The 24,501-nt window shown below is 38.6% G+C and overlaps 7 protein-coding genes across 13 annotated transcripts; 2 read left to right on the top strand and 5 right to left on the bottom strand.

The window, feature by feature from the left end:
- The first annotated feature begins 1,547 nt into the window (after positions 1-1,547).
- LOC104730145 (uncharacterized) lies at positions 1,548-4,618 on the top strand. Of its 5 annotated transcripts, none has more exons than XM_087478203.1 (7): positions 1,548-1,726; positions 2,163-2,221; positions 2,304-3,323; positions 3,436-3,486; positions 3,568-3,666; positions 3,752-3,922; positions 4,202-4,618. In XM_087478203.1, the coding sequence occupies exons 3-7, from the start codon at positions 2,328-2,330 to the stop codon at positions 4,337-4,339; spliced, it is 1,455 nt and encodes a 484-aa protein (XP_087334329.1). In that variant the 5' UTR covers positions 1,548-1,726; positions 2,163-2,221; positions 2,304-2,327; the 3' UTR covers positions 4,340-4,618. The 5 variants fall into 5 exon arrangements, with proteins under 5 accessions (XP_087334329.1, XP_010447551.1, XP_087334331.1 ...); XM_087478204.1 differs by lacking the exon at positions 1,548-1,726 and adding an exon at positions 1,926-2,004; XM_010449249.2 differs by lacking the exon at positions 2,163-2,221.
- Positions 4,619-5,406: 788 nt separating this feature from the next.
- Positions 5,407-5,901, bottom strand: LOC147930167 (uncharacterized). The gene is given in 2 exon segments (XM_087478208.1): positions 5,407-5,859; positions 5,861-5,901. Coding segments are annotated over 2 exon segments (96 nt in total). The 3' UTR covers positions 5,407-5,804.
- On the bottom strand, positions 5,407-8,049 carry LOC104730146 (uncharacterized). The gene is made up of 2 exons (XM_010449253.2): positions 7,858-8,049; positions 5,407-7,768 (listed from the first exon to the last, which is right to left on the bottom strand). Exon 2 carries the CDS (start codon positions 7,068-7,070, stop codon positions 5,907-5,909), a length of 1,164 nt encoding a protein of 387 aa, XP_010447555.1. The 5' UTR covers positions 7,071-7,768; positions 7,858-8,049; the 3' UTR covers positions 5,407-5,906.
- A 342-nt stretch (positions 8,050-8,391) lies between these two features.
- On the bottom strand, positions 8,392-12,741 carry LOC104730147 (flocculation protein). Its single transcript, XM_010449254.3, has 13 exons — positions 12,437-12,741; positions 12,009-12,061; positions 11,590-11,678; positions 11,313-11,419; positions 11,145-11,236; positions 10,527-10,697; positions 10,051-10,249; positions 9,866-9,930; positions 9,715-9,769; positions 9,546-9,624; positions 9,348-9,427; positions 9,124-9,262; positions 8,392-9,042 (listed from the first exon to the last, which is right to left on the bottom strand). Exons 1-13 carry the CDS (start codon positions 12,702-12,704, stop codon positions 8,700-8,702), a joined length of 1,740 nt encoding a protein of 579 aa, XP_010447556.2. The 5' UTR covers positions 12,705-12,741; the 3' UTR covers positions 8,392-8,699.
- LOC104730149 (cytoplasmic 60S subunit biogenesis factor REI1 homolog 1) lies at positions 12,439-15,379 on the top strand. The gene is made up of 5 exons (XM_010449259.3): positions 12,439-13,619; positions 13,831-14,403; positions 14,497-14,666; positions 14,774-14,989; positions 15,075-15,379. The coding sequence occupies exons 1-5, from the start codon at positions 13,515-13,517 to the stop codon at positions 15,229-15,231; spliced, it is 1,221 nt and encodes a 406-aa protein (XP_010447561.1). The 5' UTR covers positions 12,439-13,514; the 3' UTR covers positions 15,232-15,379.
- On the bottom strand, positions 15,372-17,711 carry LOC104730148 (uncharacterized). 3 transcript variants are annotated; one of them, XM_010449255.3, is made up of 4 exons: positions 17,458-17,711; positions 16,040-17,101; positions 15,732-15,768; positions 15,372-15,647 (listed from the first exon to the last, which is right to left on the bottom strand). In XM_010449255.3, the coding sequence occupies exons 2-3, from the start codon at positions 16,948-16,950 to the stop codon at positions 15,732-15,734; spliced, it is 948 nt and encodes a 315-aa protein (XP_010447557.1). In that variant the 5' UTR covers positions 16,951-17,101; positions 17,458-17,711; the 3' UTR covers positions 15,372-15,647. The 3 variants fall into 3 exon arrangements, with proteins under 3 accessions (XP_010447557.1, XP_010447559.1, XP_087334333.1); XM_010449257.3 differs by having other exon boundaries at positions 16,040-17,104; positions 17,458-17,650; XM_087478207.1 differs by having other exon boundaries at positions 16,040-17,154; positions 17,458-17,635.
- Positions 17,712-22,304: 4,593 nt separating this feature from the next.
- CTF7 (protein) lies at positions 22,305-24,477 on the bottom strand. The gene is made up of 6 exons (XM_010449260.2): positions 24,149-24,477; positions 23,803-24,034; positions 23,604-23,699; positions 23,445-23,513; positions 22,616-22,944; positions 22,305-22,517 (listed from the first exon to the last, which is right to left on the bottom strand). Exons 1-6 carry the CDS (start codon positions 24,316-24,318, stop codon positions 22,385-22,387), a joined length of 1,029 nt encoding a protein of 342 aa, XP_010447562.1. The 5' UTR covers positions 24,319-24,477; the 3' UTR covers positions 22,305-22,384.
- Between the last annotated feature and the right edge of the window lie 24 nt (positions 24,478-24,501).

Here is a 24,501-nt window from a genome sequence, read left to right on the forward strand (position 1 = left end):
ATATAATTTTTTTTTTTTTTTTGTTAAAGGGTATTCAATTTTATAAATAAATGCCCAATGGGCTATTTCCGGGTTTAAAACACGAACCGCTTACATCAAACCAAATAAAAAACCGTGAATCAAAATTGACCCGGGTTTAAAACACGAACCGGAATCAAACCGGATTTTGTTTACCCTAATTCTGCAACTGAAGAACACAGTTGCAGCCGCCGCCCAAAATTTTGCGGATGCTCGTCGAAACAGGTCCTCCGACGAGCCTGGACGACGCCAGTCAAACGGAGATGGTGATCCAAGATCCGTTGCCATCCCGCCACCGTAGAGCAGCTTCGAGGAGGAAGAAAAGAGCCGAACTTTCATTGTCGAAGAGAAACAGGCTCACATGTGAGAAGAGATAGGCGGTAGGGAGTAGATCTGAACCCTTCGACGGTGGCTTAGCTCCTCCTTGCCGTAGACGACCTCCCCCATCGAACAACAACCCTGAGAAACCTCCAGAATCTCCGAGTTTCAGATCTAACCACCTTCTCTCTCGATCCTTGCCGTGAATCTCCCTTTTCTACTCCTCGTCGCACCACCGCCGATAGAGCTCTTACCGTTGGTGTGTCGAGGAAGCTTCTCCCTTCCACTGCTCCCTTGATTTTGACCACGAATCTTTCACCGGATTGATGCAGCGGTTAATCGATGAAGCGCCATAAGCCTTGGGCTCTCGTCGTCGCCGGAATCGACGGAGAACCCCCAGCGACGGAGCAAGAGGTTGTGATCAGAAGAAGAAGAATCTGGGAGAGAAAAAATCGCCGCGCGTGGAAACCACTCGCCCGATTTTCTTTCTCAAGAGGTTTTTTAAAGCATATAATTTTTTACACACCAAATTAAACATAAAAAAAAAAAGATTTCAGTTCTAGTATGTATAACAATATATACTTTATGTTTAAACTCCAATCCTTTATTTTTGTTTGTTTAAATTGATATACGTCAACTAAAGTTTTATTTGAATCCATCCAAAAATTATTTAAAGAATTTTGTTGCTTTACCATAAAGTCACAAATACAACCTGTTTTTTTTTTTTTTTTTAAAAAATTGAAAGAAAAAACACTCAAATGAGAGATTAAAAATTACAAAATCAAGGATACATATAAAGGCTAGTAGAAAAGTTTGTTGCTATAATAGAGGACAGATAAGTAAACAACATTATCCTTAAGTCGTGCATCATCATCATCATCATCACCAAATAAAATACTACTTAGAAGAAGAAGAAGGGGTCTTCTTCCAAATTCTCTCATGCTAAAATGTTTGTAATCTTCTGACCAAATAAAAAAAAAAAAAAGATTTTGGTTACAATAATAACTTTTGTTTACCAACTTATTATTTAGTTCTCTACCACCACTACCAGTCTACCACTAATCAACCTAGAGACGTCGCAATCTTTACCAACCGTCAGATATTCCGACCCCATTATAGACGGCGAGGATCTCTCCGTGTCTTCATCAACTCAGATTCTTTTCGTTTCTTTTTGATATTTTTATTTAAATGGAAAAAAGAAATCGATTTTTAAGGTCATTATGGAATAAAAAAATAAAAATACTACTTTGATTTATAATTCTCAAATTCCCCAAAAAGAAGAAAACAACTTAAAAACCGAAGAGAAAATATCGGCAACAACAAGAAGAACAGAACAAAACGCTCTTCTATTTTTTTCATTTGTATCAAATTGCAGGAAGAAATCGAAAAGGTAATCATCGTACAAGATAAAAGAGTTTAGCTTTCCTTTTCCTTGGTAATGATCATGCTTTGTTTCTCTCTGAATAAATCTTTAGGGAGGTGTGGTAATATATACATGTCAAATTGACTTTTTTTTTTTTTTTTTTTTTTGTGTTTTTATGATGTTTGGAAATTAATGATGTATCTGTTCTTGATTCTGAATTAAGACCAGGTTAAAAAATAATACATTTTCTGTATTTTGTTTTTCTTTCGAATTATTTTTATGAAAAGACAAAAAACATGGAAGATGTTAGTTCAGAATTGTTTCTCTTCATGTTTAAAACTTTTGATTGTTTTAAATCAGTTCATGTTCATTTTCGAGATGATTCTACATTGACCACTGAAAAGCTTCATCCTTTGAATCATCTTATCAAAAAGTTTTAATTTTTATGCTTTTGTTTCCATAGGATCTTGGACTTACTTCTGTGATTGAAGCTCTTCTTAAGTTTGGCTATTTATTGTTCAGGTCCTCATTACAAGAATCTTATGTAGAATTTTTTTTTTTTGAAGATCATGTTGTGATCTTTTGCTCGTTATTTGTGTTACAGGTAATTGCATCTTTGGAAAAGTTCATGGATAGGTGGTCGGGTAAAAGAGCCATTGAGGTGCGACCTGACTCTAAGAAGGGTGGTGGTGTTGGTTTCAGAGAGAGACTTATCAGCAATAGTTGCAAGGTTCCTTTTTCTAGCGATGAGAAAAAATCTATGAACTTTACTCGGTTTGTTGGCTGCTCAGATAAGAAACAGAAATCTATTTTGTCTACATACCGCTCTTCGCCTAACGGGAAAGAAGTAACTGGAACTTCCTCTAAGGTTTGTGGCTCTAGCTCCTCTTCTTTGAAAACTGAGAAGCAACCGTTGTCTCAGGCGTCCATGGATTCATCAGAGAGCAGCAGAGGTAGCGAAAACGAGGTAGAGACAGAAGTCTTGGATGTTGCTCTTGGAAGAGATAAAAGGAGAGTTAACAATAAACTTGTTTATGGAAAAGTTAAAACACCTGAAGGGGAATGCTCAAACTTGCCATCAAGCTCAAGAATCAAGAGAGGTTTTAGGCAGAGATTTGGGTTGAGCAAGCATGAGTCTCATCCTGGTTCCTCTGACCAGTCAACATCTGCAAACCGAGGCTGCAGCCCGTTGTTATCTGGTGTCATTCCAAGTGGTTTTGGATTGGACAAAAGATTCAGTCGGAAGGTAGATACGATCAATAAGAGAAAAGTTTATGGAGAAAGCAGTTCTAGCTCCTCCGCAGCTAAGGGGAAGGATGTAACAGAACCACCAGCTGAAATGAGACGTCTTCCTAGAGGTTCTGTTTCCGGTAGTAGACGGGATAGACACCGCAGTTTGAATGATGACAACGATGTTGCTCTAGTTGGGAGTCAGAGAAATAGAAGTAATAGTCACATTAGATTCTCAAACAGAGGGAATGGTAGAGATGGTTTATCCTCTATCAGGGCAACACAGATGTCTCAGACTGAAACATCAAACAATCTCAATTCTCCTGTCTCTTTGGATCTGTTCTCTGGTTTTCAAGACAGTTTTCGCAGCTACAATTTAGATGGGATCTCCGAGGTAATCATTGCCTGTTACTCTACAACTTGACATCTTGTCTGAGAATCATCAAATAGTGCTTAAGACAATGCCTTTAACACCGGTGTTTGCTATTGCTCGGATGCTTTTGCAGATTTTGCCAGAACTTGATAGGATCGAACAAGATATTGAGCTTAATTATGAGGTTCAAATTTAAACAAATGTTTTGAGTTTCAGATATTCTGGTACGTGTTGTTGTTACTCATGTCTTCCTCTCCTTTAGCAGGATCTGCTTATCATGGAGACAGGTTTACTTCTTGGTGGACTGAGCTTCCATGACCAACACCGAGACATGAGGCTTGACATCGATAACATGTCATATGAGGTTCATCTTTACATCTTTTAAACCGGCGTCTCGTTATGGGATATAGTATTTTTACCGTTTTGTCTTTTCTTTTGAATAAATACAGGAACTGTTAGCTCTAGAAGATAGGATTGGTACAGTAAGCACTGCTCTCACAGAGGAAGCAATATCAAAGTGCTTGAAAACAAGCATCTATCAGATGAAAACTTCAAGTTATGCGTCTATCACCAAAAGTTCTAGTGATCATAAGGAAGATGCCAAATGTAGCATCTGCCAGGTCTGTCTCTTATATCATGTTTTGTTAGCCATAATTAAGTCTATAGATTTTGATGAAATCTTCAGTAAGATCTGCATGAGTTTCTGTAACTAAGGGAACAACACCAAACTTTCTATATTATTATGGGTTTCGTCACATAGTGAAATGGAAATCTTTGATGACTACAGGCGTTTCACTGATGACATGATAGTGGATATAGAACTGATATGTATATGTGAAATCAGATATTTTCTCTCTTTTCCCTACATTTTTTCATACTCTGATCTTTGTGGTTCTCAGGAAGAGTATACAATAGGAGATGAAGTTGGGAGGCTACACTGTGAGCATACATACCATGTGAAGTGTGTGCAGGAGTGGTTGCGGATGAAGAGTTGGTGCCCAATCTGCAAAGCTACTGCCGAAACCTCCTCTAAATAACCATATTTTCTTCTTCTTCTTCTTCCTCGTTCGTTTTAGTATTCTTTCATCTAAAGCCTGTGAACAACAATGGAACCCGCCTAAAAAGGGCCTCACCATTTCCTTTGTGTACATACCAATTTACACTGGCTTTGTCTTTCTCTATCACTTTTGTCTGATGACACAAAAGTAGAAAACTGTCCTGTGTCTCTTCTTTTCGCCTATTTTCTGTTTATTTCTGTTATGTAAGTTGTTGAGTTGGAAAATATGTCATTTAAAGAAGAAAGATATCATCTTAAATTCATAATCTCCAACAATTTGTTGAAAAGCAACAAAAAGTTTGGCTCTTTGGGTCTCTGGTTGCAATAAGTTTTGTGCAGGGAGGAAAACATAAAGAGGACTTCAGAGAAGACAATAGAGAGTTAACATCTACGCATTTTTAAGACGTACCTTCTCTTCTTCTGAAAGAGACATATAAACCAGCTCTGGGGATAACAGATTCTGTTGAAACTCTAAAACCCATGATGAAACTGATTCAGGCACATCTGGATGTGATGAAACTGCAAACAACCTATTTTAAGTAGTAAACTGACAAGCTTCTTCACTGCGAGACAAGTTCAGAATACAAGAGAAGTAAGATGAAGAAGAGCTCACCAGAAAATAGGAACTTCGTAGGCTACTTGCTAATCTACAGGGTAGTATCTGCAGTTGACGCATTTTTTTCAGTGAATAGGAACTGCAGACTTGCCGGTAGATGGAGTTTTTGTTCAGATAAGCAAAGAATTCACCTGCTTTGGTATCTCAGCCTATACGAACAATGATGACCCCACTAAAATGATAGCCATTAACCTTACAGGATAGGATGAGAAGCTGAAAGCAGAATCAACAAGGGATTTAGAAACTGAATTTCATGCATCTACATAGCGAGAGAGCATAAGACATTTCCCACTTTGGAATTCAGGCTATTCAGCTCAAGTATTACTTGGCAGGTTCATTTGAAACGGTTCCTAATTTATGTCCATACCTTGTAGGGGAAAAAAGAAACAAGAAAGAACAACACCAGTAGAATGTAAAAATGACGCAATTCATTGAATTTGCAATAACTTTTCCATTGAAATGATAAAACAAAAATGTAAGGTAAATGTAAAAGTGATGTCAATGTGTCCTCAAGATATGAAATCTAAAACAATTCTAAGACTATGTTACATACAGAGAGCAATACTGTTACATGATTGTTTGTATCTTCCTTCCTAAAACCCACAATATCTCGGCCAAAACTTTCTCTTGATTCCCTTAGCGGCCTGCGTGTTACACACCAAGCTTGAAACTCACTGGGATGGCCAAATTACTTTTGATCTTACAACAACACGTATACATTTATATTCGAACTCGGCTCTTCGGACTTAGCTTCATTTATATATCTACTAACCTGCCCCGAGTCTGCAGCTGCAGGACATAGTTGTGTCGCTCAGCCATCAGAGGTCCATCAGGGGATGCATAGCTTAAGAGTCGTTTTGCTACGAAAATCAGCGGCCAGTTTTTGGACCAGAGAGCTTACTCAGACAAATTGCAGTGTCCAACATTTCTTTCACACCCCTTCTCGTTCGTCGAATGAATATATGGAAATCCTCTCCCGTAACAACGGCCAGTCTTCACCAAGTTGATGCGGATTTAGCTCCATGGCAACTCTAAAATCAAGCAAAGACACTGAAACTTGTTCTTGCGTTATGTCAGATGGTTGGTTGCTAGTTTGTATGTGCAACCCATTTATAATCTCGTCTCGGCTCTGCTGTTTGCCTAAACTTTGTTTTCTGGTTGTTCCATTCATGGACCTAGCTCCAGCCAAATCAATGCATGATTTCATCAGTTTCTTCAGGTAAACGTCCAACATGTTATTTAACATACTAGAACACTCTGCTGAAACCCCTCCAAGACCCTGTGCTACTGCAATATTCTCCATCCGCTTTCTCAGCATCTCAGTATCTGCCAATCCACCACTGTCATAGCAACTGATAACATCTGCGCTGGTCGAATTTGGAACTGTTCTGCGGGACCCACCGACACTAGCCGAGCAAAATGGAATCCCTAGAGGTGCAATCACAGGACACATGGAAAGATTCAATCTACCTTGATCCTCTTGAGCTTTATCGTCTCTGCTACATGTAGCTGCAACCTGACCCTTATCCGGTACCCTCATTTTGTCAGCAGGACAAAGAAATGCACCGTCTCTTTCATCACCGTATCGACTTGATCTTTGATAATCAAAAGGACCGCTTTTGTCTTCTCTACAAAGTGGCTGATGCAACACACTTTCAACCTTTCCGTTTAAGCCAAGTGGACTAGGCCTATCCTTGTCACATATTCCAGACCTAACCTTGGCTGCTAACACCCCATTAGACCAAACAGGATCATTCCTCTTATGGTTAGGGATCAGATATCCGCTTTGTTCAGGTCCATCCTCTTTCCCAAGCACCAAAGACTTGTTAGGGTGACCAGTTTGGTGAAGTGGAGGTGGGGATTTAGCCAGAGATGCATTTCTCAAGATGGAACGAATCAACTTGTTGTGTAGAGAAAGATTCTCCCTCCCCAAAAGACGGCAACATGACTTATCAAACTCACTCTTGGTAAGCTTCTGACTCAGAAACCTGCCCAAGTAGTAAAAATACCTTCTAGATCTTTCAACCCCAATCTTCTTCACAATTTGCACTTTCAGCTCAGTTAGATCAATCCTAGGATCTTGAAAACGCTGCATACTTCTTTCTCCTTCTTCTGCTTCTTCTAAAACGAAACTAGACGACACAGTCAGAGGGAGTGCACAACAAAATGCACCCTCTCAGCTTCTAGTTTATCCTCAAACTCAAATCCAGGAGCATTTCAAGAACTCAAGCTGAAGCTTTTAGTACAGGGCACTACAGTATCATTCTCCAAACGATACAGAACTCGTAATTCTAGGAGGAGTAGAAATGCAAAATCCAAATCTCATCTCCCCAAAACCAAAACCCTAGGGGTCATTATCTACTAACCAGCTTACACCACCAAAACCAAGAACCTCAAAATTCAACTTCGGCTGCTGATTCAGTATCAGAATAGATTAAAAAACCCTAGCTTGGAGATACCCAAATCAATCCATCAGAAGAACCAATCACCAACTAAACTTCACGAGAGGGTAAGAAGAAGAAGAAACTGAATCAGAGCAGAAAAAACCCAGCATTTTTTTTTTAATTTAATTCACGCCCAATTCAGATGCTATGAAGTTGAGAGAATTCCCGAAATTTTCAGAGTAGGAGCAAATCGAGATCAGTGGAAGGACTTTGGATTGGAGCTTAGAGAGAACAGAGCAATAACAGATTCGAATTTTCGAATTGAAGATGAAGAGAAGCGGGGCAATGAGAAGCGGGACCCAAAAGCTTGTGTAAGCCCGAAAAACAAGTGTTTTGGGATTTTTTGAGCCTATAAAAAGATTTGACCAGAGAATTCAGACAAAACACAAATCGGAACCAACAAAACAAGTAAACTACTTCCCCAGTTCCGACACTAACCCAACGATTTCTTTAGTAATACTGCTTCTGCTTCTGCTCCGATTCCAATCTTCGTGACTTGTTTTTAGTATTGCTTTCAGATTTGAATGTCTGAGAGCTTTCGCTCTTCTGTGTGTTTTATTTAGTTAGCTTCGATCGCTGCTTATTGGGTTTTGTCGTTCGTTTTCTTCACTTTTGTTTCTGTCTGTTTTTTTTTTTTTTTTTTTTTTTTTTTTGCTTTCTCTGTCCTGATAAAATTTGCTTTTTGGGTGTTTTTTTTTTTCCTCGTTATTTTGCTTTTGTGCTTTGGGATTAAATCGACGAGTTTCTAAGTTGATTGAACCCATATTCTAATATTAATCTTTGCAAAGTTCTGATCTGAGTGATCTCTCTCTCTTCTGAAATCGAGTGTAGGTAAATCTATCCGATCATCAACATGTCAGAATTTGCATATTTGCCACAAAAAGTCAATTTTACAAGATGAAAGATGAGTGTTGGTGCTTAGGTGTTGGCTTTTTGGTCAAGTAAAAACTTTCAAATTTGGCACTGAACAAAGAGAAAAGAGTTCAATTTGGAAACTGCAAACTACAAAGCTTCGTCAGCTGGAATGAAACCAAGCTTCAAACTTACAACATAGACATTGGAGTATCAGACACATGAAGAAAAACATAATAAAACAGAGAGACACAATAATACCACATAAACGTGAGTAAGACAAATCCTCCTAACTCAAATACTACAATAAAACCTAAAAGATAATCACGTGACAAACAGAGTGGGATTTCAAATCTAAAAGAGATGTCACATAATCCTACCTCATAATACTCTCCTATTGCATTCGGTTGTGTTGTGTACAGCTCATCTTACAGAGTTGTTTTGGCCCGTCCTTTGCCTCGACCTCCTCGACCTCTTCCTCTACCACGGCCTCTTCCTCTTCTGCTGTATGCCAAGACCTTGCTTGTACCCGGACTGCTACTTGCCGAGTTTGAGTTTGGTAGAGACTGGTCTCCTGGGAGCCACTCTTCTTCGTGCGTGCTTGAACTGTTATGTGAGGCACTTGATTCGCTGTCATCGTTTTCATTGTTAATCGCACCATCTGAGCCATTCCCTACTGTCATGTCATCACCATGAACTTCAGATACAGGCTGAGAAGCCTCGGTTTCTTCTGGTGGTTTGGGTTTTGGTTGACCTTCCATAGCCACTAAACTGAAAAACCAAGGCTTTGCTTAGTAGGAAATAATGTCATCAAACGTCAAACTAGCTATACAAAAGGAGCCCGATTTTCACCTAGGTGATGAAGATGGAAAACCGTTAGAAGCAGCACGTGATGCGCCTTTATCATCAGCTTCTTTTGATGTTTCAAACACATCTTTTGGGATGCAAAAGTTCCCCGTTGAATCCAAAGTTGCCCCAAGAGCCAAGACAGCTGCAGTAATAGGCGTGCAAGTAAAGTAGGAGAACCCAATTAAATATCATCCAAAAGCAAAGGAATGTAGAAATCCAATGTATACCATTTGTGGTGTCTCCGATAGTTGCTCTACGTTGGATAAAATCGCCATCTTGAGCATTCAAGTCATCTACGTCGGTTCCACTGTCGAATATAGTTGAGAAATTTAAGAATTTTGATATACTTAAAAATGGGTATGTCAAGAAGAAACAAGGTACAATCTGAGTAACTGAGTTGGCAGGATAAGCATGGTAACAAGAACCTTTGAAAAGCGGTATTCGTATTTTTAGATGGCTTGATTCCTTGTGTGGAGATAAATGTCTCATCCAAACCAACTCCATCTAGGCAGAAAACATTAAACCCATGAGACAGAGTAACAAAGTCGAAGATGAGAGAGTGAATACAAAGAACAAATTAAGAGAGAAACTAACGAGATCTACTGTGTAAAACTCCTGCTTCTTCAACGCCTTGATTAGATCCCGTAGTCTTCACTCAACCAAAACACAGAAGGGAAAAAACAAAAACAGATCAGACAAGTTTCTTCTTGGTATAGAGACACATAGTGTAAAGAGTGCTTGATACCTGATTTTGTTCAGAGGTAGGTATGCCTAAATTTGGTAAAACCCCGGTTTGTTTACTCTGTAGAACTGAAAGAACAAAAAAAAAAGAGTTACACATGTAACCAGAACGGAAAATAATTTCAGCTTCATCTCATGTCTATTACTAAAAAACTTCTTCCACATGTGAACAACGAGATGGAAAAACACCTTGAACAGCACCATCGGCATTCAAAGACGCATCATTTCCTTTGAGTAAATCAGTCGCTAAAACATATGGCCTGTGTTTAGGTTCCAAAGAGGCTGCACTACTGGGACTTTTAAGCATTTCCTCTGTTGCTTTAGCTCTGACTTTGCGAATTTCATCTTGAATATTCCATGACTGATTGGAACCGGATTTCCTTTTCAGCTGCATTTTGGTACCAAATGTCAGAACTCATAATGAATATGGGTAAATTTGAAAAGCCATTAGAAGAACATAATGGTATGCAACTTTGCTTTTGGAAAAAGCTGAAAGTAGTTAGTAGTGTCCTACAAATGCCCCGTGATTGACTAACAAAATCAATAGAAATTAAAGATTTTTATCTCATAAAGTAAGGTGTAACAACTTCAGACTTTCAATCAACATTTGACCATAAGGAAAGTACGCACTGCAGGGTATATATTGGAAAACTTAAAGTTCTAACCTTGGACGACGAAAAGCTTCCAGCACTATAAGGAAAGGGTGTCCTTTGCATTCCTGCTGATGATGGTGATCGAAACTCTGAATTGTTCACAGCCGGAGATCCCCAAGGCAGACGAGCTCGCATATATGACTTGGCCACATCCACAGGCGATCCAGCACCATCTTCAGTTGCCTGGAGTTTAAACTAATGATCATTTAATAGCACTATGGAAAAGAAACACAAATGGCGGAATACTGTTGACCCAAAAAAAAAAGAAAACGGAAAACTGCGAAGAGAAGCTATCAGAAGTTGATCAGATTCTTGTGAGCACATGCTCTCTTGCATTTTAAGCGGACAAAAAGGTAATCTCTAATCAGGAAATTTCAGGATTAATGTCACCAAATGGTCCTAAAAATCAAAAGCTCCCCTCTTTTTCCGTACTCAAAATACTGAACAACCAACTTTTGCAAGAGAGCTCTACGTTGCTGGTCAGATGGAGTAGCATAGAACAATCAAATTACAAAAACAGAAGTTGCCTCCTAGTATTATGTATATCATAAGACGAGATATCACAAACAAGGACATACTTGCAACCTGCAGCAATATGGGACATTTAAGAAGCGAGTTTCCCGAACTTACCTTATACTTTGAACTTGATCCTGATTTCTTCTCCTCCAACCATTTTTTTGCTTCCATAACAGCTGTATTGGACATTTCACCCACATTCACGTCTAGAAATAAAACAGAAAAGAGGTTATCACATAAACTGATCCTGTCTGCTTGCACAGTCTAACATCAGTTACATACCACTTGTCATTCCATTGTCATTATTCCTCCCCCCGACAGCAGGGGGAAAACTGGGATGATCTACGACCCTAGAATTGATGATATCTATCAATTTATCACCCTCTTCCCTGAAACAATATACACATCCATGACTTAGTAGGATACAAGATCAGCTTAGATTTGGTAGCTAAACAATTATCACAAAAGCTCTTTTATGATGTCTAAGAGATGTAGATAATAAGACAAGCAGACGATGCTGCTGCTTATGATGTCTAGAAAGCCAGACACTGACAAATACCTTGCGAATGTTTCTTGCATGAGAAGCTGCTCAATTACACGCTTAGAACTAAGTGGTTGGATAGTTGGTTGCTGGGCATTCACAAGGTCCTATTCACACAAGCAGACATTAGACTCACTCCACATACACTGAAATCATGTTTCCATCAAAATACTCAGTTGAAAAGGTGTCAGCTTCACGAACTTTACTTCAACAAAATTAGTATCAAAATGCAACTCATAGGCATACTTCAAAATGCGAAAAGGTAGTCTCAGTAAAAAACTAGCGAAGAAACCATTAAAAATATATTCAGCAACACCAAAATCGACCGCGGCAATGAAGTAGAATCTATAGTAAGAACAATGAATTGAAACAAAAAAATCATAAATCTACAATGGCATAGTAATCACCAAAACGAATAAGGTGGTTAGTAGTAGTACCTCTTCAGTAAAATTAGTAATGTTCTTCTCAACATCCTCATCACCATCAATATCTGCAAACAAGTCAAAGAACATATAAAAATCCATACTTTAAAAGAATAAAACACAAAGCTGACCGGTTCTTAGCAATCCCAGACGTACAACATTATATGCAAACCAAGAAAGAGAACGGGTCGAACTCAATTGAATCAATTAGTATGAAGTTTATAGCTTTTAGAAGTAACCTAACTAAATAGTACTTCACCAATGCTTAACTGCTATAAGTCCCACATATTAATGGAGAGAGAAAATGGGAAAGCTTTAAAATCCAATTCACATTTCAAATTCAAACGGTAGGTTTCGGATTCAACCAAACTATAAACCAAAAAAAAAAAAAAAAACAAAATTCTCAAATTTATCCTATATAAACCCAAATTAATTGTACATACCTGAAGATGAGTCATCATCCTCCGAGGAAGATGAAGAAGATTCGGAGAAGACGACAGAAGAAATGAATTTACCGGCGCCGGAAGCAATTACGCTGGCGGGTTTGTAAACGAGCCTAGAGATCCAACTAGGGTTTTGCTGAGGAGGATCTCGGGATCTCGGAACAGGGCGGTCATACGGAGTCCTGACGACGGCGGTGCGTCGTGGTCGAACAATTTTGCCACCGGATCGAGGCTGACGTGTTCCGGCGTAACCGGAGACGGAATCCATGGTGAAAGAGAGAGAAGAAGAGGACGGAGAAGAGAAGTTCGTTGAAGAGAAAAATAATCTAAGTGTTGAGGAAAGATAGGTAATTTCTCGTTTTTTGTCGTCTTCTTGTTTTTATTTATTTATTTATTTTAAACATTGATTTTTTAAAAAAATTAATTGGGGGTCAAAGGGGTAGTTTTCCCTAAATTACAGGGTTGCGGTTAAATTTTGCTTCCATTAAAATAAAATTAGGCAAAAAACCAAAACATTCAGATTTCACATCAGAAAGTTTTTGTAACTTTTATTACAATAAAATCGTGTGTCTATATACTCTGTGATATTTTTTTTTCCTTTTCAGAAAAAGTTATAGTTTGTTCTAAAGTAAATAAATATATACTCTGGTGATTTTTAGATACTATATTTGAAAGAAAGAAATAACTAATTCAAGTTAAATTTTTTTTAAAAAAACAGAAGAGAGAAATACCCTAAATTGTTTTTAATCACAAGTGTAATCCATGTTACAAGTTTAATTAATGGGCCACTTGCGATAGAAAAGAAAAATATTAATGGCCCAATAAAAGTAAAAATGGGCTTTATTTAGATCGGGTCGGATCTAAAAATCGGCGCCTTCGTCTTCATTTCAATGGCAATCAATCAATCAATCGACGCTCTTTTGTTAGAGAAAGAGAAACAATCGAAGAGCCGTCGTCACTTTACATATAAACGATCCTTATCCATCGAACAAGATTTTTTCTGATTTACATTTCTTGAATCGATCGAGATCGAGATTGAGATTGATATTGAGATTGAGATTACATTAGAGAGAGAGAGATGCCGGGTTTAACATGTAACGGATGTAACATGGAGTTCGACGGCGAAGAAGAGCGAAACCTTCATTACAAGTCTGATTGGCACCGCTACAATCTCAAGCGCAAGGTATCTATATCTCTTCTTTTTTTATCTGAAATCGAATTAGAACTCAACACGATTCGTATCTCGGGATTAGTATTGCGTCGATGAGATGAAAGTTTCTGAGAAATGGTTTGTAGATTCTTGAATTTTTTGATGTGTGTCTTTGCTTGTACGATTGTTTTGAAGCTTGATAGATTTGGTGGTTACCTATACGAATTTGATTGTTCTTGGTTAGGTGGCTGGAGTTCCTGGAGTTACAGAAGCTTTGTTTGAGGCTAGACAATCTGCTCTTGCTCTCGAGAAAAACAAATCTAATGAAGCACCTATGCTTTATAGTTGCGCAATCTGTGGTAAAGGTTACAGGAGTTCCAAGGCTCATGAGCAGCATCTTCAGTCACGGAGCCATGTTTTGCGGGTTTCACAAGGGACAACAACCAACGGTGAGGAGGATGTAGCTATTATCAGGCCGCTTCCTCGCCGTGTTCAACACAGGGGTTCCATTGATGATGATGATAGTGACGCTGAATGGGTGGAGGTTGATTCAGATGAGGAGTTGGCTGCTGCTGATGAAGCTTCTGATTCTTTGTCTAAGTTGAATGTTAATAATGACTCAGGATCTGCTGAAGATATGGATGATGATGATGCAGATAAGTACGAGCTGGATCCTACCTCTTGTTTGATGTGTGACAAAAAACACAAGACCTTAGAGAGCTGTATGGTTCACATGCATAAGCATCATGGTTTCTTCATTCCTGATGTTGAGTTTCTTAAGGATCCTGAAGGGCTTCTCACCTACCTTGGTCTTAAGGTTTGGCGTACTCATCAGTTTACCATTCAGTGTTGATTGTTGTGAAGCTTTGAATGCTCCTGTTTACTTAAACATACATGGCTCATCATTCAGGTCAAGAGAGACTTCATGTGTCTGTACTGCAATGAGCTGTGCCGTCCATTCAGCAGCTTAGAAGCTGTAAGGAAGCATATGGAAGCAAAGAGTCATTGCAAATTGCATTATGGTGATGGTGATGATGATGAAGATGCTGAACTGGAAGAGTTCTATGACTACAGCAGCAGGTTTTAACTCTCTTCTATCTCTGTGATTAATCTTGCTTTTACCTCTGTTCTTCTTTTTATCTTAAATCTTAATATGCACCTTCCTTTGGAAATTATAAATTGAGCAGCTATGTTGATGAAGTTGGAAAGCAGATTACTGTATCTGGTGAAACAGACAACACTGTAGAACTTGTTGGTGGTTCTGAGCTCGTGATCACAGAGAAATCTGAGAATGCAACAACGTCTAAAACTCTCGGGTCTCGTGAATTCATGCGTTACTACAGACAGAAGCCACCCCCAACTTCTCAAAACAGCAACCAGATAGTTGCCTCAATATCTTCAAGGTTTTTTTCTCCTCCGAACCTATTAAACTAGATAATCAGCTAGTTAACCTGACTAAGGTTATTCCCACAAATTGTAAATTCTCAGGTACAAGAGCCTGGGTCTAAAGACAGTACCAACAAAAGAGGAGACATTGAGGATGAAAGTGCGCAAGGAGATGAGCCAGAGAGGTGAGACGACGCGTACAAAGATCGGAGTGAAGAGTAATGTCATAAGAAACTTGCCCAATAACGTCCCATATTAGTTCTGAGTTTGTGCCACTCATTCTCTAGCGCTGGATTGTATGATGATTCCATGTACTTTGACCAAGTTGTGTGTTTCTACTTGGTAATAAGAGTAAGTTCTAAACAAAATGTGTTCACAGAAATAGTATAAATGTTACAATTGCTGCACGAACGTCGACTTTTTTGATTTACGTCTCTCAATATCTACATTGTTCAAAGATGCATGTAAAACAAAGAAGACGAAGGGTACTAAAATATTCAAAAAAAGGCTTTTTGTTTTCTTTTTGTACAAAAGGCTGCGACTGCGAGTAAATGTCACAAAACAAACCTACAATAAAATTTATCTGTAGAAAGAAAAAGAAGAGAGAGTTCCAAAACCAAGAACGCTGGCTACGAATAGGCTTGTCTGCGTCATTTGTTTCGCTTCAGTTTCCATCTGACAGAGAAAGTTGGTAAAGAAACATAAGACATTGACAAGAAGATGTAGAACCGAAAGCAAAGGAAACAGAAAAGTTGATACCTAATTTTCATAGAAGCGGGTTCGACGCCTTCTCGAACTGTAAATCGGAGAGAGTAAGGGCATTAAGCAATGTCTCTTAATTAACTATCACATATATAGCACAAGAAAGCTACTAATATGCCAGAGATAATCACAACAATAGGACCTGCTAAGCTAATTCATCATCATTCAATTCATAAATCATTCAATTCATAAGGTGCCTATTAACCTGGCTCTCTGGTAAAAGCCTCTAATATCATAAGAATGTATATATCTCTGCAGCTGCAATGATACCAAAATAGTGGTGTAAAGCAATAGATGATTCTGACCTTTGGTGGATAGAGCTACTTCTGTTAGCTCCACTGGTGCTGATGAACTCGTCATCGATCTCATCTACTCTATACTCAGGGAACTCTATGGATGCTACAGAGCTGTCATCAGAGTTGGAGTTATCATAACTAGAGCGGCGGCTCCCTCTCCTGCTCTCACTCATTCTTGATCTTCTTCGATTCCTGGCATTCCTTATATTGTCAAACATCTGATAGAGAATACAAGAGGTCCACCAGTTTCCTTCATTGTTAGGAACATCTTCAAACTCATCTCCCGTGTCATCATCTCCGTATTCGATCACATAGTCCCCTAAAACCACTCCTCTTGGAACTTCAGAGTGAATTGTGCTCAACACGTCGATAATTTCAGAAGACTGCTGAAAATTTTCCCAGTCAAGCTTTCGTGCAGGATCAATTTCAGAAGGGCGAGAATCAGGATGCTCAGAGAGAGCATGTTTGCGAAGCTCCAAGTAAGTACCCATAAACCTGCAACGTTCTTCCTCACAGCAACGTTTCTTCTCATCAAGAAGGAGACGAGCTTCTTCAACAACAAGCCAGCCAGTAACTTCACCTCTACAGAGAGGACACACAGGTTTGCAACTCTCTTCTAAAACCTTGGAACGAGGCTCATCAGGAGGTGGTGAAGGTGGAGGAGGAGGTGATTCAGCAGTACCACAGGCGCTAATGAAACGATCCAAACAGTTGGAGTGAAGGTGATCAGTGTTGCAGACAAAAGCACGGCAACCGTTTCCGAAAGAAGAGCACTGGAGAAGGACACCGTTGTGAGGGAAATCTAAACAAATGGGACAAGTCAAATCATCCAAATTGATAGTCAACTCAAGCTCTTGGATGCTAGAGAAGGTCTTCTTTGCTTGAAGCCGGTTTTCACAAACATGTTCCAGAGCCATCATAAATAAAAGTTCCAAACTTTTTTTAAATTCTCACTAAGATTACGATCCGCAAATGAAACAGTTTGATTCCAACTTATCAGGAAGAAGTGAAAGTTATCAGAATCTGAGTCCCATAAATCATATCATGGTGGAATCAGTTACTTGATGTAGCCTGCTGCACATGCAATGTAAAACGAGACTGATCAAACATCCAAAATCACAAATCTGCAAATAGGAAGACAATTCGAGATAATAGAGGCTTTCTCAGAAACCAAATTCGGTGAAATACGATTTCAGTTCCTTGGTGAAAACACGAAGAAGAACACCACAAAAACAAAAAACAAAAAGAGAGAAACGGATTCAAAAACTGAAACAAAATTCCAGGAAACCCGATCGCATAATCTAAAAAAAAAAACTATGAGAGAGGGCAGAAGAAGAAGAACCCTAAGGGGGGAAATTAGAAAAAAACGGATCTGAAACAGTAAGCATAGCGAAATCGAAGAAGGAGAAATCAAAGGGAAAGCTGACCTGAGAGAAGATGTTGATGGTGATGATGATGATGATGAAGAAGAGGGTTTGCTTGTGGGGATAGTGTATCTCTTCTCTCGCAGCAGTTGTGTAGACGAAAGCCTCTCTCTCTTCTCTCTCTCTCTCTCTCTCTTAATCAATCCCCATAAACCATTTTTTTTTTGTTCACCTTTTCATTACATTACATTAAATTAAGGGCTTATTAGAACTAGTATTTAATATTAATATAATTAGAGGCTTTTTCATTTCTTTACACTTTGAAGTTTATAAAATAACATAATGAAAAATATATATAAGGCTCATATTTTGAAATAGTAAGTTTTCAAATTACTGTATGACATTGATTAGATCAAATCAAACTACTCGAACTTGAACAAAACTTTTCTTTTCCATTTTATATTAAACTCGTTAGAATAATAATTAGCTTGTGGCAATTCGATTGGGACTACTAGTGGAACTTTTGTTTTATCTAGGATTAAAAATTGTAAATTATGTATTTGACCTTTTGCTAAAAATTCGCAGAAGCAAACAAAAGCTAGAAAAAAAACTATGTGCAATGTAATCTCAATCGGCCCATTAACTTAATTGGGCCTTAAGGCCGCTTTAATAAATGAAAACAAACGAAAACCTATTTGATGTTTAAAACGAAGAAAGGAAATTAGGAAAACGGTTTAGAGTTTAGGTAATGAAATCTCTTATTCTTATTATAAACAATTGAATGAGGTTACATATATATAGTGTTTGTATTAAACCGACAATAGACTAAGACAATAGACCGATGGGCCTTTGTGGCCGAGCCACATAACACGGACAGTATACGGGCCGGTCGATGGAGTCCACTAAGTGTTTTACAACACTCCCCCTTGGACGATATGACCGTGCCGATGCTAAGGGATCAATGCAATGTGCTTGGAGATGCTGCCTCATTAAAACTTTACCAGGAAAATCCATTGGGACAAAACCTTGGTGAAAGAAAAAGAATACAGCACACATTGCTCCCCCGGTTCCAAGCATCACTCTAAGTCCTTAAGCCTCCGCATTCCGATTTGATGCGTGAGCTTCTTGAATATAGTAGTCGGTAGTGATTTGGTGAAGAGATCGGCTGAGTTGTCGCATGATTGAACTTGAGCCACTTGAACTTCTCCGGCCTTTTGTAGTTCATGTGTGAAGAAGAACTTTGGTAGAATGTGCTTCGTCCGATCTCCCTTGAGCTGTGCGATGCAGGCCGTATTATCTTTGTATATGACCGTTGCTTCCTTATCATCGATCATGCCACTATCTGTCCGAATATGTTGAGTCATGGACCTCAACCAAACACACTCACGGCTGGCTTCATGGATTGCTAGGATCTCCGCATGATTTGATGATGTGGCCACAAGAGTTTGCTTCATAGAGCGCCATGAGATCGCAGTACCACCGTGTGTAAACACATAACCTGTTTGTGACTTACCATAGTGTGGATCGGATAGATAACCTGCATCAGCAAAACCAACTAAACCTTCTTTGTTATAGTTAGTATAAAATAAACCAAATTCTGTCGTTCCTTGTAGGTAACGCAGAACATGTTTAATACCATTCCAGTGCCTTATAGTCGGACAAGAGCTATATCTTTCTACGAGGTTCACGGCAAAACATATGTCTAGTCTAGTGTGGCTAGCCAAGAACATTAACGCTCCTATAGCACTGAGGTAAGGCACTTCTGGACCAAGAACTTCTTCATTGTCCTTCTTAGGAGCAAATGGATCTTTATTCACTTCAATACTTCTCACAACCATTGGGCTAGTCAATGAGTGAGCTTGGTCCATATTAAACCTCTTGAGTACCTTTTCTGTATATGCCTTTTGATGCACAAGGATCCCATTGTTTCTGTACTCAAGCTGCAATTCCAAACAGAATTTTGTCTTGCCTAGGTCTCTCATTTCAAATTTTTTCTTGAGATACTCTACTGTTTGGGCAATTTCTCCAGAGGTTCCAAGGATGTTTAAATCATCCACATAAACTGCTATTATCACAAATCCTTTGTTTGCAAACTTCTTTATGAATATACATGGACTGATTGGGTCATTCTTATAGCCTTCTCTAGCTAAATAATCACTTAATCGGTTATACCACATTCGACCACTCTGTTTCAGTTCATAAAGTGATTTGTCTAGCCTTATGCAGTACTGTTCTCGAGAACCACTCTTATCTTTGAGCTCAATACCCTCTGGTAATCTCATATAAATTTCATTATACAGTGGACCATATAAGTATGCAGTTACAAGATCCATTAACCACAAATCCAGTTTTTCTCTTACAGCCAGACTTATTAGATATCTAAAAGTCGTTGCATCCATCACAGGGGAGTAAGTCTCCTCATAATCTATTCCTAGTCTTTGAGAGAATCCTTGTGCTACAAGCCGTGCTTTATATCTCACAATTTCATTATTCTCATTTCTCTTCCTTACAAAGACCCACTTATGTCCAACTGGTTTAATTTCAGGTGTTGCCCTTATGATCGGACCAAACACACTTCTCTTCTTCAAAGAGTTTAACTCCACATCAATAGCTTCTTTCCATTTTAGCCAATCTTTGCTTTGAGTGCACTCTAATATAGATGTGGGTTCATGATCCTCATTTATCTCAAATGCTACCTTGTATGCAAATATATCATCAATGTCGACATCTTTTTCCATTGAATTCCAGACATGATATAGTTTATTGAGATCTTATTATTATCAATACCTTCAGGACCTTGAGGTTCAGCGTCCCAAACCTCACTTGGTTCCTTAGGCTTTTCCGCGGCTATGTTTGTATTTTCTGCATTTTCCCTAACCTCGGTTTGATTTGCACCTTTCTTAGATTTTCGAGGGTTCTTATCTTTGGAACCTAATGGTCTACCTCGTTTCAAACGGGCCTTAGACTCTGTAGCAACTTGATTATTGTTTTCCTTCTGAACATCAATACGTACTGGTGCATTGCAAGTTGGTATGTACAATTTTGTTACTCTCTTTGGGTCAGGAAAGGAATCTGGCAATTGATTAGCTAGCTTTTGTAAATGAATAATCTTTTGAACCTCCTTATTACATGCTAGAGTTCGAGGATCTTGCCAATTTAAGGATGTTTGATTCCATGTTAATTTCTTGACCAGCTTGCTAGTCTCACCACCTAACATAGGGAATTCGGACTCAACGAATTGACAGTCCGCGTATCTAGCCTTAAATAAATCTCCTGTCAATGGCTCAAGATACTTTATAATGGTGGGAGACTCATATCCAACATATATTCCCATCCTCCTTTGAGGTCCCATCTTAGTTCTCTGTGGTGGAGCAATAGGTACATAAACGGTATAACCAAATGTTTTGAGATGGGATATGTCTGGCTCTTGACCCGATAATAGTTGGGATGGTGAATATTTGTGTTCACTAGATGGCCTGATGCGTATAAGTTCTGCTGCATGTAAGACTGCGTGTCCCCAAGCTGACACAGGAAGCTTCGACCTCATTAGCAATGGCCGAGCTATCAATTGTATTCGTTTAATGAAGGATTCAGCTAATCCGTTTTGTGTATGGACATGTGCCACAGGATGTTCCACACTCACCCTATGGACATACAATAATCATTAAACGCTTGGGATGTAAATTCACCAGCATTGTCTAGACGTATAGTCTTAAGTGAGAAATCTGGAAAGTGTGCTCTTAGCCTTATAATTTGAGCCAACATCCTAGCAAGGGCTGAACGGCTAATACACTCTGGTTGGATCTGTTTTAGTACCAAGGGCTGAACGGCTAATATGTTTGGTTGGATGTTGAAGTCTTTTAGAAAAAGAATCAGAACACTTTGGTTGGATTGGTTTTGGTTACCACAGCTTTAAAAAGATCATCAGTCTTTGTGACTGTGATCCCTTTACCCATGGCTCGAAAAAATTCAGCAGTCTATGTGTCTGAGATTGATAAATACAATTCCTTTACCCGTGGCTTGAAAAAATCATCAGTCTTTGTGACTGAGACTGGGAGAAAACTCAATACTTTTACCCAAAGCTTATAAAAATCATCGGTCTATGTGACTGAGTAATATGATACCCACGACCTTAAACATTAGTCGTTACTCTTTAGACTAAGACCAATTCGAACATTGATCCCTTATGTTACGCACGGCTTGAAATATGAAATATTTAGACATGGATCTTGTTCGGTTTGTTGTTTCTGTCTTTAGACAAAGATACATTACAGTCTTAGACAGAGACTAAATTGGGAAAAACAAAGGATAGGTGTCGTTTTGGTGGAAGGAAGATGGTACCCACCGCTTTAATCACTAGTCTGAGACCGATTCGAACATTGATCCCTTATGGTACCCACGGCTTGAAATCTCGAGACATGGATCATGTTTGGTTTGTTGTTTCAGTCTTTAGACAAAGATGCATATCACTTTGGAGTGGTTTTAGTACCCACAACTTCAAAATCTTGTCTCTGTGACTGATTGGGAGAAAAAAATACCTTTTACCCAAACTTAAAGAATCATCAGTCTATGTGACTGAGATTGGGGGGAAAAAAGCTATTTTACCCAAGGCTTATAAAAATCATCAGTGACACTGAAACTGAGAAACATAACAATTAGGTTGGATTGGTTCTAGTTACCCACGGATTTAAAAAATCATCAGATTGGGAAACATCTTTGGTTTGATTGGTTTTAGTACCCACGGCTTAAAGAGTTTTTGGACAAAGACATTGTTAAGTCTTCAGTCTTTTTAGCCAAAGAAACATATCACAGGTATGAGGTCTTCTAAACAGATCACAGGTATATGGTATTCTAAACCTTCTCGAAAACTAAAAGAATGTGTTGCTCTTCTTGTTTGTAATGAGCCAATATTTACCAACTTGATAATATATATTAATAATATGTAAAGGTTATGTGACAGACAAAAAAAAGTATGGCTCTGAATATCTTCCTATGGAGCTTTATAAACTAAGAATGAAGAAGTTCCAAAATAACTAAAGCCAAAAGATCTTCCCATGGAGCTTGGTTGTGAAAATGCTAACTGGGATTTCTCCAACGTGCACCCATTGTTGCAAAAGCTTTCCCTGCGTTTTTTCATACAAAACAAACAAAAATGTCACCACCATGTTAAGAATATTAACAAATGAGAAAAGTTTTCACGAGGTTGGCTCGAGTTCTTTACCTCGTGGTATCAATTAACTGTGTGGCTATGCCTTTTCTTCTGTTAGAAGGTGAGACCCAAATCGCTCTAATTCCACAGATAGCTGGTTTAGCTTCTTCTTCACATACAATTGCTCCATTATCTACTCTATCATCTGAAGCTCGACATCTTTTTAATACCTCTCTTTGTAGCACAACGTTTCCAAACTGGATGGAGGTTGAAGGCGAGGAGGAGGTCTGTTTCTTTAACTGTCTTTCATCATCAGGAGGAGCTATAAGCTTGAATGCTTCTTTAATTGGTTCTGCAACTAGACATCCAGAGATCCTCTGAGAGGAAACGAATAGATAAACCTACACATAACAAGGTAGTTCTTGAAACAACTGAGTAAGTAATTGGAGGCTACACATAAAAAGGTAGTTCTTGAAACAACTGAGTAAGTAATTGGAGGCTACACATAAAAAGGTAGTTCTTGAAACAACTGAGTAAGTAATTGGAGGCTACACATAACAAGGTAGTTCTTGAAACAACTGAGTAAGTAATTGGAAGCTATTGAAAACAGTTGGGCTATATCTTCTCTCTAGTGAATTTACTGAATGAGATCATCAAAGAAATCGAAGAAAGTCTTTTCTATCTCTCAAAATGAAATTTCTTGTGTTAATTCCCAGTGCTAGTCACAGAAATGGAAAGAATCACAATAAAGTTGAAGATTCTTCCTCCTTTAAATGTGGCAAAAAGTAAAGCAAGTATTCCCAATAAGTTTTGTATCAGATCATCATAGTTGGCTTATGAGCTATGGAACTTAATTGAAAATGTCAGTAAAGAAGACGTGGATAGATACAGGGTCATTTACCTTACAATGTTGGTGAAGAATCCAATCCTCACCTAGCTCAACCTCCATCATTTTCACAACCTCTTGCACCTGCAACCCATTAGATCCTCAAAATATGAAGAACCCAGTAACATATAAACAGCGCAAGTTGAATATATGGGAAAAAATAAAAAAAAGAACCTTGTTTCTGTGTGCAGGGGAATCATTTTCAGAAACCATAACAATGCGGCTCTTGTTGAATGAAGGCATTGTGAAGGCTTTCTCGTTTAGCCAACCCTGAGACCAATTAAAAAGCCCAACACTTTGAATCAAATACCCTCTCTACAATAGTCAATGAAAACATACGTCTTTCAACAGTACAGTGACAGAGCATCCAAACCTTAAAAGGGATTCCATTCATAAAAACCTTGTGAAAATCACGATGGTTCTTCTCATCTGATTCATCTCCAGGAGCATACTTAACTCCACACACATCGCAATGTCTGAGAAGGAAATCGGATTGCCCCAACTCTAAGTAAAATTGGGTATAACTCCGCTTCTTTTTCAGGTTCTTAGGTGCACAAGAGGAAGAAGAAGAAGAAGAAGAAGATCCTTTCTTAAGCACTTCACTTCTAAATACCCAAAATTAAGAGACACGCTTTATTAATTAGCACCCTAAACAGATAACCCAAAGAATCTCAAAAGGATTTGCCTTTAAAAACCCAAAAGATGATTGATTTGCTTACCTATCGGGAATCGCAGATCGGCGCTGGTATGTATTGACGATGACATTCCGATTTTGCTCCCAGACGGTTAAACCATCGTCTGCGTCTTCTGATGTTGTTACTGAGGCGGCGATAGTAGACGAAGAAGAAGATGAAGAGGGCTTGAAGAAAGTATTGATTTTAGCTTGCATTGTTTGAGTTCGATGAATCCTTCTTCTCAGGTTTCTTTTTCTCCCCTCATCTTCTGGGGATTTTGGCGCCAATCGAAAATTTGTTAACCTAAACTAAATCTAAGTGAAATTTTGGCGCCACTAGATTTTTTCCTCTTTTTTTTTTGTTGGGGGTCAAATAAGTAATTTTCATGCCGATTACAG

Source organism: Camelina sativa, chromosome 12 (genome assembly GCF_030686135.1).
Source record: "Camelina sativa cultivar CO46 ecotype springtype chromosome 12, ASM3068613v1".
In the NCBI taxonomy this organism is placed as follows: domain Eukaryota; kingdom Viridiplantae; phylum Streptophyta; class Magnoliopsida; order Brassicales; family Brassicaceae; genus Camelina; species Camelina sativa.